This window comes from Salmo salar, chromosome ssa11 (assembly GCF_905237065.1).
Source record: "Salmo salar chromosome ssa11, Ssal_v3.1, whole genome shotgun sequence".
In the NCBI taxonomy this organism is placed as follows: domain Eukaryota; kingdom Metazoa; phylum Chordata; class Actinopteri; order Salmoniformes; family Salmonidae; genus Salmo; species Salmo salar.
Window position 1 is genome coordinate 30,349,792 of NC_059452.1, and position 13,177 is coordinate 30,362,968.

Below are 13,177 nucleotides of genomic sequence, written 5' to 3' on the forward strand. Positions count from 1 at the left end.
ACCGTTGTCTGGGTCCAGAACATCTATCGGGTTCTTTTGATGCTGATGCTCACTGTGCCTCTGACTGTTGTCTGAGTCCAGAACATCTATCGGGTTCTTTTGATGCTGATGCTCACTGTGCCTTTCTTAGAGATGAGAAGATTCTGACCGTTGTCTGGGACCAGCAAGGTCGCAAGTCACCAACTGTGTTGGGTGTTGACACTGGTTCTGTGTCAGTCAGACTCTAGTCTAGGGTATAGTTCTGTGTCAGTCAGACTCTAGTCTATGGTATAGGTCTGTGTCAGTCAGACTCTAGTCTAAGGTATAGGTCTGTGTCACTCAGACTCTAGTCTAGTGTATAGTTCTGTGTCATTCAGACTAGTCTAGGGTATAGTTCTGTGTCAGTCAGACTAGTCTATGGTATAGTTCTGTGTCAGTCAGACTGGTCTATGGTATAGTTCTGTGTCTGTCAGACTCTAGTCTAGTGTATAGTTCTGTGTCAGAGACTCTGGTCTAGGGTATAGTTCTGTGTCAGTCAGACTCTAGTCTAGGGTATATTTCTGTGTCAGTCAGACTCTTGTCTAGGGTATAGTTCTGTGTCAGTCAGACTAGTCTAGGGTTTAGTTTTGTGTCAGTCAGACTCTAGTCTAGGGTATAGTTCATTGTCAGTCAGACTCTAGTCTAGGGTATAGTTCTGTGTCAGTCAGACTCAAGTCTAGGGTATAGTTCTGTGTCAGTCAGACTAGTCTAGTGTATAGTTCTGTGTCAGTCAGACTGGTCTATGGTATAGTTCTGTGTCAATCAGACTCTAGTCTATGGTATAGTTCTGTGTCAGTCAGACTCTTGTCTAGGGTATAGTTCTGTGTCAGTCAGACTAGTCTATGGTATTAGTTCTGTGTCAATCAGACTCTAGTCTAGGGTATAGTTCTTGTCAGTCAGACTCTAGTCTAGGGTATAGTTCTGTGTCAGTCAGACTCTAATCTAGGGTATAGTTCTGTGTCAGTCAGACTCTAGTCTAGGGTATAGATCTGTGTCAGTCAGACTCTAGTCTAGGGTATAGTTCTGTGTCAGTCAGACTCTAGTCTAGGGTATAGTTCTGTGTCTGTCAGACTCTGGTCTAGGGTATAGTTCTGTGTCAGTCAGACTAGTCTAGGGTATAGTTCTGTGTCAGTCAGACTCAGTCTAGGGTATAGTTCTGTGTCAGTCAGACTCTAGTCTAGGGTATAGTTCCTGTGTCAGTCAGACTCTAGTCTAGGGTATAGTTCTGTGTCAGTCAGACTCTAGTCTAGGGTATAGTTCTGTGTCAGTCAGACTCTAGTCTAGGGTATAGTTCTGTGTCAGTCAGACTCTAGTCTAGGGTATAGTTCTGTGTCAGTCAGACTAGTCTAGGGTATAGTTCTGTGTCAGTCAGACTCGTCTAGGGTATAGTTCTGTGTCAGTCAGACTCTAGTCTTGGGTATAGTTCTGTGTCAGTCAGACTCTAGTCTAGGGTATAGTTCTGTGTCAGTCAGACTATGTCTAGGGTATAGTTCTGTGTCAGTCATACTCTAGTCTAGGGTATAGTTCTGTGTCAGTCAGACTAGTCTAGGGTATAGTTCTGTGTCAGTCAGACTCGTCTAGGGTATAGTTCTGTGTCAGTCAGACTCTGGTCTATGGTATAGTTCTGTGTCAGTCAGACTCTAGTCTAGGGTATAGTTCTGTGTCAGTCAGACTAGTCTATGGTATAGTTCTGTGTCAGTCAGACTCTAGTCTTTGGTATAGTTCTGTGTCAGTCAGACTGGTCTATGGTATTGTTCTGTGTCAATCAGACTCTAGTCTAGGGTATAGTTCTGTGTCAGTCAGACTCTAGTCTAGGGTATAGTTCTTTGTCAGTCAGACTCTAGTCTAGGGTATAGTTCTGTGTCAGTCAGACTAGTCTAGGGTATAGTTCTGTGTCAGTCAGACTAGTCTAGGGTATAGTTCTGTGTCAGTCAGACTCTAGTCTATTGTATAGTTCTGTGTCAGTCAGACTAGTCTAGGGTATAGTTCTGTGTCATTCAGACTAGTCTAGGGTTTTGTTCTGTGTCAGTCAGACTCTAGTCTAGGATATAGTTCTGTGTCAGTCAGACTGGTCTATGGTATAGTTCTGTGTCAGTCAGACTAGTCTAGGGTATAGTTCTGTCTCATTCAGACTAGTCTAGGGTATAGTTCTGTGTCAGTCGGACTCTAGTCTATGGTATAGTTCTGTGTCAGTCAGACTCTAGTCTAGGGTATAGTTCTGTGTCAGTCAGACTCTAGTCTAGGGTATAGTTCTGTGTCAGTCAGACTAGTCTAGGGTATAGTTCTGTGTCAGTCAGACTCTTGTGTAGGGTATAGTTCTGTGTCAGTCAGACTGGTCTATGGTATAGTTCTGTGTCAGTCAGACTCTAGTCTATGGTATAGTTCTGTGTCAGTCAGACTAGTCTAGGGTATAGTTCTGTGTCAGTCAGACTCTTGTCTAGGGTATAGTTCTGTGTCAGTCACACTAGTCTAGTGTTTAGTTTTGTGTCAGTCAGACTCTAGTCTAGGGTATAGTTCATTGTCAGTCAGACTCTATTCTAGGGTATAGTTCTGTGTCAGTCAGACTCTTGTCTAGGGTATAGTTATGTGTCAGTCAGACTCTAGTCTAGGGTATAGTTCTGTGTCAGTCAGACTCTAGTCTAGGGTATAGTTCTGTGTCAGTCAGACTCTTGTCTAGGGTATAGTTATGTGTCAGTCAGACTCTAGTCTAGGGTATAGTTCTGTGTCAGTCAGACTAGTCTAGGGTATTGTTCTGTGTCAGTCAGACTCTAGTCTAGGGTATAGTTCTGTGTCAGTCAGACTCTAGTCTAGGGTATAGTTCTGTGTCAGTCAGACTCTAGTCTAGGGTATAGTTATGTGTCAGTCAGACTCTAGTCTAGGGTATAGTTCTGTGTCAGTCAGACTCTAGTCTAGGGTATAGTTCTGTGTCAGTCAGACTCTTGTCTATGGTATAGATCTGTGTCAGTCAGACTAGTCTAGGGTATAGTTCTGTGTCAGTCAGACTAGTCTAGGGTATAGTTCTGTGTCTGTCAGACTCTGGTCTAGGGTATAGTTCTGTGTCAGTCAGACTCTAGTCTAGGGTATAGTTCTGTGTCAGTCAGACTCTTGTCTAGGGTATAGTTCTGTGTCAGTCAGACTAGTCTAGGGTTTAGTTTTGTGTCAGTCAGACTCTAGTCTAGGGTATAGTTCATTGTCAGTCAGACTCTAGTCTAGGGTATAGTTCTGTGTCAGTCAGACTCAAGTCTACGGTATAGTTCTGTGTCAGTCAGACTCTACTCTAGGGTATAGTTCTGTGTCAGTCAGACTCTAGTCTAGGGTATAGTTCTGTGTCAGTCAGACTCTAGTCTAGGGTATAGTTCTGTGTCAGTCAGACTAGTCTAGGGTATAGTTCTGTGTCAGTCAGACTCTAGTCTAGGTTATAGTTCGCTGTCAGTCAGACTCTAGTCTAGGGTATAGTTCTGTGTCAGTAAGAAACTAGTCTAGGGTATAGTTCTGTGTCACTCAGACTATAGTCTAGGGTATAGTTCAAGGTCAGTCATACTATAGTCTAGGTTATAGTTCTGTGTCAGTCAGACTAGTCTAGGGTATAGTTCTGTGTCAGTCAGACTGGTCTATGGTATAGTTCTGTGTCAGTCAGACTGGTCTATGGTATAGTTCTGTGTCAGTCAGACTCTAGTCTAGGGTATAGTTCTGTGTCAGTCAGACTAGTCTATGGTATAGTTCTGTGTCAGTCAGACTCTAGTCTTTGGTATAGTTCTGTGTCAGTCAGACTGGTCTATGGTATAGTTCTGTGTCAATCAGACTCTAGTCTAGGGTATAGTTTTGTGTCAGTCAGACTCTAGTCTAGGGTATAGTTCTTTGTCAGTCAGACTCTAGTCTAGGGTATAGTTCTGTGTCAGTCAGACTAGTCTAGGGTATAGTTCTGTGTCAGTCAGACTAGTCTAGGGTATAGTTCTGTGTCAGTCAGACTCTAGTCTATTGTATAGTTCTGTGTCAGTCAGACTAGTCTAGGGTATAGTTCTGTGTCATTCAGACTAGTATAGGGTTTTGTTCTGTGTCAGTCAGACTCTAGTCTAGGATATAGTTCTGTGTCAGTCAGACTGGTCTATGGTATAGTTCTGTGTCAGTCAGACTAGTCTAGGGTATAGTTCTGTCTCATTCAGACTAGTCTAGGGTATAGTTCTGTGTCAGTCGGACTCTAGTCTATGGTATAGTTCTGTGTCAGTCAGACTCTAGTCTAGGGTATAGTTCTGTGTCAGTCAGACTCTAGTCTAGGGTATAGTTCTGTGTCAGTCAGACTAGTCTAGGGTATAGTTCTGTGTCAGTCAGACTCTTGTGTAGGGTATAGTTCTGTGTCAGTCAGACTGGTCTATGGTATAGTTCTGTGTCAGTCAGACTCTAGTCTATGGTATAGTTCTGTGTCAGTCAGACTAGTCTAGGGTATAGTTCTGTGTCAGTCAGACTCTTGTCTAGGGTATAGTTCTGTGTCAGTCACACTAGTCTAGTGTTTAGTTTTGTGTCAGTCAGACTCTAGTCTAGGGTATAGTTCATTGTCAGTCAGACTCTATTCTAGGGTATAGTTCTGTGTCAGTCAGACTCAAGTCTAGGGTATTGTTCTGTGTCAGTCAGACTCTAGTCTAGGGTATAGTTCTGTGTCAGTCAGACTCTTGTCTAGGGTATAGTTATGTGTCAGTCAGACTCTAGTCTAGGGTATAGTTCTGTGTCAGTCAGACTCTAGTCTAGGGTATAGTTCTGTGTCAGTCAGACTCTTGTCTATGGTATAGATCTGTGTCAGTCAGACTAGTCTAGGGTATAGTTCTGTGTCAGTCAGACTAGTCTAGGGTATAGTTCTGTGTCTGTCAGACTCTGGTCTAGGGTATAGTTCTGTGTCAGTCAGACTCTAGTCTAGGGTATAGTTCTGTGTCAGTCAGACTCTTGTCTAGGGTATAGTTCTGTGTCAGTCAGACTAGTCTAGGGTTTAGTTTTGTGTCAGTCAGACTCTAGTCTAGGGTATAGTTCATTGTCAGTCAGACTCTAGTCTAGGGTATAGTTCTGTGTCAGTCAGACTCAAGTCTACGGTATAGTTCTGTGTCAGTCAGACTGGTCTATGGTATAGTTCTGTGTCAGTCAGACTGGTCTATGGTATAGTTCTGTGTCAGTCAGACTCTACTCTAGGGTATAGTTCTGTGTCAGTCAGACTCTAGTCTAGGGTATAGTTCTGTGTCAGTCAGACTCTAGTCTAGGGTATAGTTCTGTGTCAGTCAGACTAGTCTAGGGTATAGTTCTGTGTCAGTCAGACTCTAGTCTAGGTTATAGTTCGCTGTCAGTCAGACTCTAGTCTAGGGTATAGTTCTGTGTCAGTAAGAAACTAGTCTAGGGTATAGTTCTGTGTCACTCAGACTATAGTCTAGGGTATAGTTCAAGATCAGTCATACTATAGTCTAGGTTACAGTTCTGTGTCAGTCAGACTAGTCTAGGGTATAGTTCTGTGTCAGTCAGACTGGTCTATGGTATAGTTCTGTGTCAGTCAGACTGGTCTATGGTATAGTTCTGTGTCAGTCAGACTCTAGTCTAGGGTATAGTTCTGTGTCAGTCAGACTAGTCTATGGTATAGTTCTGTGTCAGTCAGACTCTAGTCTAGGGTATAGTTCTGTGTCAGTCAGACTAGTCTAGGGTATAGTTCTGTGTCAGTCAGACTCTAGTCTATTGTATAGTTCTGTGTCAGTCAGACTAGTCTAGGGTATAGTTCTGTGTCATTCAGACTAGTCTAGGGTTTTGTTCTGTGTCAGTCAGACTCTAGTCTAGGATATAGTTCTGTGTCAGTCAGACTGGTCTATGGTATAGTTCTGTGTCAGTCAGACTAGTCTAGGGTATAGTTCTGTCTCATTCAGACTAGTCTAGGGTATAGTTCTGTGTCAGTCGGACTCTAGTCTATGGTATAGTTCTGTGTCAGTCAGACTCTAGTCTAGGGTATAGTTCTGTGTCAGTCAGACTCTAGTCTAGGGTATAGTTCTGTGTCAGTCAGACTAGTCTAGGGTATAGTTCTGTGTCAGTCAGACTCTTGTGTAGGGTATAGTTCTGTGTCAGTCAGACTGGTCTATGGTATAGTTCTGTGTCAGTCAGACTCTAGTCTATGGTATAGTTCTGTGTCAGTCAGACTAGTCTAGGGTATAGTTCTGTGTCAGTCAGACTCTTGTCTAGGGTATAGTTCTGTGTCAGTCACACTAGTCTAGTGTTTAGTTTTGTGTCAGTCAGACTCTAGTCTAGGGTATAGTTCATTGTCAGTCAGACTCTATTCCAGGGTATAGTTCTGTGTCAGTCAGACTCTAGTCTAGTGTATAGTTCTGTGTCAGTCAGACTCTAGTCTAGGGTATAGTTCTGTGTCAGTCAGACTCAAGTCTAGGGTATTGTTCTGTGTCAGTCAGACTCTAGTCTAGGGTATAGTTCTGTGTCAGTCAGACTCTAGTCTAGGGTATAGTTCTGTGTCAGTCAGACTCTTGTCTAGGGTATAGTTATGTGTCAGTCAGACTCTAGTCTAGGGTATAGTTCATTGTCAGTCAGACTCTAGTCTAGGGTATAGTTCTGTGTCAGTCAGACTCAAGTCTAGGGTATAGTTCTGTGTCAGTCAGACTCTAGTCTAGGGTATAGTTCTGTGTCAGTCAGACTCTAGTCAGGGGTATAGTTCTGTGTCAGTCAGACTCTAGTCTAGGGTATAGTTCTGTGTCAGTCAGACTCTAGTCTAGGGTATAGTTCTGTGTCAGTCAGACTCTAGTCTAGGGTATAGTTCTGTGTCAGTCAGACTAGTCTAGGGTATAGTTCTGTGTCAGTCAGACTAGTCTAGGGTATAGTTCTGTGTCAGTCAGACTATTCTAGGGTATAGTTCTGTGTCAGTCAGACTCTAGTCTATGGTATAGTTCTGTGTCAGTCAGACTAGTCTAGGGTATAGTTCTGTGTCAGTCAGACTAGTCTAGGGTATAGTTCTGTGTCAGTCAGACTCTTGTCTAGGGTATAGTTCTGTGTCAGTCAGACTAGTCTAGGGTATAGTTCTGTGTCTGTCAGACTCTAGTCTAGGGTATAGTTCTGTGTCAGTCAGACTCTAGTCTAGGGTATAGGTCTGTGTCAGTCAGACTCTAATCTAGGGTATAGTTCTGTGTCAGTCAGACTCTTGTCTATGGTATAGTTCTGTGTCAGTCAGACTAGTCTAGGGTATAGTTCTGTGTCAGTCAGACTAGTCTAGGGTATAGTTCTGTGTCTGTCAGACTCTGGTCTAGGGTATAGTTCTGTGTCAGTCAGACTCTAGTCTAGGGTATAGTTCTGTGTCAGTCAGACTCTTGTCTAGGGTATAGTTCTGTGTCAGTCAGACTAGTCTAGGGTTTAGTTTTGTGTCAGTCAGACTCTAGTCTAGGGTATAGTTCATTGTCAGTCAGACTCTAGTCTAGGGTATAGTTCTGTGTCAGTCAGACTCAAGTCTAGGGTATTGTTCTGTGTCAGTCAGACTCTACTCTAGGGTATAGTTCTGTGTCAGTCAGACTCTAGTCTAGGGTATAGTTCTGTGTCCGTCAGACTCTAGTCTAGGGTATAGTTCTGTGTCAGTCAGACTAGTCTAGTGTATATTTCTGTGTCAGTCAGACTCTAGTCTAGGTTATAGTTCGCTGTCAGTCAGACTCTAGTCTAGGGTATAGTTCTGTGTCAGTAAGACACTAGTCTAGGGTATAGTTCTGTGTCACTCAGACTATAGTCTAGGGTATAGTTCAAGGTCAGTCATACTATAGTCTAGGGTATAGTTCTGTGTCAGTCAGACTAGTCTAGGGTATAGTTCTGTGTCAGTCAGACTGGTCTATGGTATAGTTCTGTGTCAGTCAGACTGGTCTATGGTATAGTTCTGTGTCAGTCAGACTCTAGTCTAGGGTATAGTTCTGTGTCAGTCAGACTAGTCTAGGGTATAGTTCTGTGTCAGTCAGACTAGTCTATGGTATAGTTCTGTGTCAGTCAGACTCTAGTCTTTGGTATAGTTCTGTGTCAGTCAGACTGGTCTATGGTATAGTTCTGTGTCAATCAGACTCTAGTCTAGGGTATAGTTTTGTGTCAGTCAGACTCTAGTCTAGGGTATAGTTCATTGTCAGTCAGACTCTAGGTTAGGGTATAGTTCTGTGTCAGTCAGACTCAAGTCTAGGGTATTGTTCTGTGTCAGTCAGACTCTTGTCTAGGGTATAGTTCTGTGTCAGTCAGACTCTAGTCTAGGGTATAGTTCTTTGTCACTCAGACTCTAGTCTAGGGTATAGTTCTGTGTCAGTCAGACTAGTCTAGGGTATAGTTCTGTGTCAGTCAGACTAGTCTAGGGTATAGTTCTGTGTCAGTCAGACTCTAGTCTATTGTATAGTTCTGTGTCAGTCATACTAGTCTAGGGTATAGTTCTGTGTCATTCAGACTAGTCTAGGGTTTTGTTCTGTGTCAGTCAGACTCTAGTCTAGGATATAGTTCTGTGTCAGTCAGACTGGTCTATGGTATAGTTCTGTGTCAGTCAGACTAGTCTATGGTATAGTTCTGTCTCATTCAGACTAGTCTAGGGTATAGTTCTGTGTCAGTCAGACTCTAGTCTATGGTATAGTTCTGTGTCAGTCAGACTCTAGTCTAGGGTATAGTTCTGTGTCAGTCAGACTCTAGTCTAGGGTATAGTTCTGTGTCAGTCAGACTAGTCTAGGGTATAGTTCTGTGTCAGTCAGACTCTTGTGTAGGGTATAGTTCTGTGTCAGTCAGACTGGTCTATGGTATAGTTCTGTGTCAGTCAGACTCTAGTCTATGGTATAGTTCTGTGTCAGTCTGACTAGTCTAGGGTATAGTTCTGTGTCAGTCAGACTCTTGTCTAGGGTATAGTTCTGTGTCAGTCACACTAGTCTAGGGTTTAGTTTTGTGTCAGTCAGACTCTAGTCTAGGGTATAGTTCATTGTCAGTCAGACTCTATTCTAGGGTATAGTTCTGTGTCAGTCAGACTAGTCTAGGGTATAGTTCTGTGTCAGTCAGACTAGTCTAGGGTATAGTTCTGTGTCAGTCAGACTCTAGTCTATTGTATAGTTCTGTGTCAGTCAGACTAGTCTAGGGTATAGTTCTGTGTCACTCAGACTAGTCTAGGGTTTTGTTCTGTGTCAGTCAGACTCTAGTCTAGGATATAGTTCTGTGTCAGTCAGACTGGTCTATGGTATAGTTCTGTCTCATTCAGACTAGTCTAGGGTATAGTTCTGTGTCAGTCAGACTCTAGTCTATGGTATAGTTCTGTGTCAGTCAGACTCTAGTCTAGGGTATAGTTCTGTGTCAGTCAGACTCTAGTCTAGGGTATAGTTCTGTGTCAGTCAGACTAGTCTAGGGTATAGTTCTGTGTCAGTCAGACTCTTGTCTAGTGTATAGTTCTGTGTCAGTCAGACTGGTCTATGGTATAGTTCTGTGTCAGTCAGACTCTAGTCTATGGTATAGTTCTGTGTCAGTCAGACTAGTCTAGGGTATAGTTCTGTGTCAGTCAGACTCTAGTCTAGGGTATAGTTCTGTGTCAGTCAGACTAGTCTAGGGTATAGTTCTGTGTCAGTCAGACTCTTGTCTAGGGTATAGTTCTGTGTCAGTCAGACTAATCTAGGGTTTAGCTTTGTGTCTGTCAGACTCTAGTCTAGGGTATAGTTCATTGTCAGTCAGACTCTAGTCTAGGGTATAGTTCTGTGTCAGTCAGACTCAAGTCTAGGGTATAGTTCTGTGTCAGTCAGACTCTAGTCTAGGGTATTGTTCTGTGTCAGTCAGACTCTAGTCTAGGGTATAGTTCTGTGTCAGTCAGACTCTAGTCTAGGGTATAGTTCTGTGTCAGTCAGACTCTAGTCAGGGGTTTAGTTCTGTGTCAGTCAGACTCTAGTCTAGGGTATAGTTCTGTGTCAGTCAGACTCTAGTCTAGGATATAGTTCTGTGTCAGTCAGAATAGTCTAGGGTATAGTTCTGTGTCAGTCAGACTAGTCTAGGGTATAGTTCTGTGTCAGTCAGACTTTAGTCTAGGATATAGTTCTGTGTCAGTCAGACTGGTCTATGGTATAGTTCTGTGTCAGTCAGACTAGTCTAGGGTATAGTTCTGTCTCATTCAGACTAGTCTTGGGTATAGTTCTGTGTCAGTCAGACTCTAGTCTATAGTATAGTTCTGTGTCAGTCAAACTCTAGTCTAGGGTATAGTTCTGTGTCAGTCAGACTCTAGTCTAGGGTATAGTTCTGTGTCAGTCAGACTAGTCTAGGGTATAGTTCTGTGTCAGTCAGACTCTTGTCTAGGGTATAGTTCTGTGTCAGTCAGACTGGTCTATGGTATAGTTCTGTGTCAGTCAGACTCTAGTCTATGGTATAGTTCTGTGTCAGTCAGACTAGTCTAGGGTATAGTTCTGTGTCAGTCAGACTCTAGTCTAGGGTATAGTTCTGTGTCATTCAGACTAGTCTAGTGTATAGTTCTGTGTCAGTCAGACTCTTGTCTAGGGTATAGTTCTGTGTCAGTCACACTAGTCTAGGGTTTAGTTTTGTGTCAGTCAGACTCTAGTCTAGGGTATAGTTCTGTGTCATTCAGACTAGTCTAGTGTATAGTTCTGTGTCAGTCAGACTAGTCTAGGGTATAGTTCTGTGGGATTCAGACTAGTCTAGGGTATAGTTCTGTGTCTGTCAGACTCTAGTCTAGGATATTGATTCATTATATATTTAAATCCAGGGGGAAGAGTGTATTTTAGAGAGCTCCATATCTATCAGGGAGAAGATAATCAAGCAGATACAGCCTGTGTTTCCATTATGTGTACTTCACCGCTCTTCTATTGATTGTTTATTGATTGACAGGTAAGTAACTGGTCAGGAACACTTTGGTCTTAGTGGTTGTTTTTACGGTGGCACACAGCAGCACTAATCATAGGCCTTTACACAAAAAGACACAACCTCAATTGGTACCCCACCCTAGTGCTTACTAGACAATTTGGACTTGCCTTTTCCTGTTTCCTTTGTTTGAATGGGACCACAGTGAAAATATGGCAACCAAATGTGTGGTGGTTTTACTGGTGTGTTTGAAGCTTAAAATGAATCTGCAAATATGGTATTTGTTAATATCTTGGATAATAGTCTCTGCTTTGTATTAAATGTAAAAAGACAAAGAAAGAAGCTGATGGAACTAGTAAAGAGAGTAAAGAATGATGTGATCTTCCAAAATCCATTCTGCAGATGTAAGTTGGACTGTAACTTCACTACACCAGTGATATTTTGACACTTCCAGTAATAGGCCTAGTTCAAAGACCACTTCAGTCAAACACATATGAAACAACTTCATTATATGTCTGGATAGCTTTGGAAACTTGGATAGTCATTTTATTTCTCTCTGTAAAAAGCAAAAGTGAGTGGTGCCAGTAATGTGCTGACTTGTCTAGTAGTAACAAGGCGTTCAGACTGAGGTGACTGCTCAGTACAGTGGGAGGAGGCGGGAAGCTCGGCAGGGTTGGCAGTCTGTCTCACTTTGTTGGCAGTCGTTCTTGTGGCTTGTCGTTCTTGTCGTTCTTGTGGCTCAGAGGCATTTTTGTGGAGGCACCGTTTGTTCGTTGACTTGTTGGGACCTGTCGTTGTAATCCCTGTGTGCTGTTCTTTTCAGCGCAGTGGAACTCAGTGGGGCTCTTTGTGAGTCGTTCATAACAGTTCTGTTAATCTTTAATCTGTTTTAATTAGACATCAAACGTCAGGTCGGGAGAACCCCCTCCGGACCATTCAGCTTTACAAACGGCACCCCGTTCCCATACCCTCCATCCTTTTAATAAGACCGACATGAGGAGGGTGTTGTGGTAGAGAGAGAGACATTTGGAAACATATAAGCGAACAGTACAGACAGAGATAAAGGATTATATGTTGTTTTACAAGTTCAGCATCCTTCGGTCATTGTTTAGAACTGATGCTATGATGGCACGCACATTGCAATGTAAACACAAACACAGTGACATACTTCCCGTCTTACAATGTTCTCACATGGCACTAACAGCAAACTGACACTAGAGGGCAGTATTTGAATTGATTTGATCTTGTCTCTTTCCCTGCCCATTTTCAATTACATCATACTAGTGAGTGTTAGGTCTTTACACACATATTCCCATCTAATCTCAGAAATGGTACGAGGAGTTGACTCTCATCATTAGTGATTAAGTGGGCCATTTTTTCAAAATGTTTCACAACATATCATTTTGAGTTGCCATTATGCGTTGTTTGCATCCAATGACAAGTCCATCATGGCCGATAATAATATGAATGTGCTGTACATAGTTGTGAAATACTTTAAGATCTTCATATGCTTACTGTGTGTTTGCTCTGGCCTCTGCTCTACAACCCACAGTGTATATGTATTTGTGCCTGCGTGCTTGCTTGTGTGGACTGCTTCCTGTGTCTGCACTCCCCCTCCTGTGTGTGTGTGTGTGTGTGTGTGTGTGTGTGTGTGTGTGTGTGTGTGTGTGTGTGTGTGTGTGTGTGTGTGTGTGTGTGTGTGTGTGTGTGTGTGTGTGCGAATGCAGCCTCACGCTGTGTGTTCTGGCCTAAGCCCCTCAGTGAGTGACAGTTTGCCCTGTGTGACAGTGTGTTCTGAATGGCGCCTAACTATGTCCCGAGCCAGAGATCACAGTACACTGCTCTCTGCACACACTGTGGCAGCATGGTCACCCTCAGCAGCACTGAGGTACGGAACACTGTGGTACCAGAGTCAGGTGAGTAGAGAAGCTTGGCACCACAGAACCAGCATGGGTCTAGTTTTAGAATAGATGCCAGAGAGAACTTTGCATTTTTTATCTCGTGTTCAGCCCTACTTATAGGGTACTGCAGTTGGGTATTTGTCTGGTGTTCAGCCCTATTTATAGGGTACTGCAGTTGGGTAATTGTCTGTGGCTCAGGATGTTAGTAATGTAACCGGTTGGATTTGGGCTGCAAGCAAATATTGTTTGAAGAGACTCGACGACTTGTCATGCTCTCTGATGATCCAAAGGTCAGGATCCTAATTTCTAGAAATAGATTGGTTTGTGTGTCGTGTATTATCATATTCACACAGATGCTTTGTGTGCACTGCCAGTAGCCCCAGGCTCATGTCCTGCCTCAGCTTGATGTATCAAGAGAAACAGAGAACAGAGTTTAAACCAGAGAG

The 13,177-nt window shown here is 43.0% G+C and overlaps 1 protein-coding gene across 2 annotated transcripts in view; it reads left to right on the top strand.

Moving 5' to 3' along the window:
* LOC106562414 (solute carrier family 12 member 4-like) overlaps positions 1–13,177 on the top strand; it is a 52,809-nt gene that overhangs the window by 10,122 nt on the left and 29,510 nt on the right. The window contains exon 1 of one of the 2 annotated variants that reach the window (XM_014127286.2): positions 12,612–12,746. The exons of the other annotated variant lie outside the window; for it this stretch is intronic. Within the exon in view, the coding sequence (XP_013982761.2) occupies positions 12,629–12,746 (118 nt within the window). The 5' untranslated portion in view covers positions 12,612–12,628. Of the gene's footprint in view, positions 1–12,611; positions 12,747–13,177 lie in introns of those variants that run through there. 2 annotated transcript variants of the gene reach the window in all.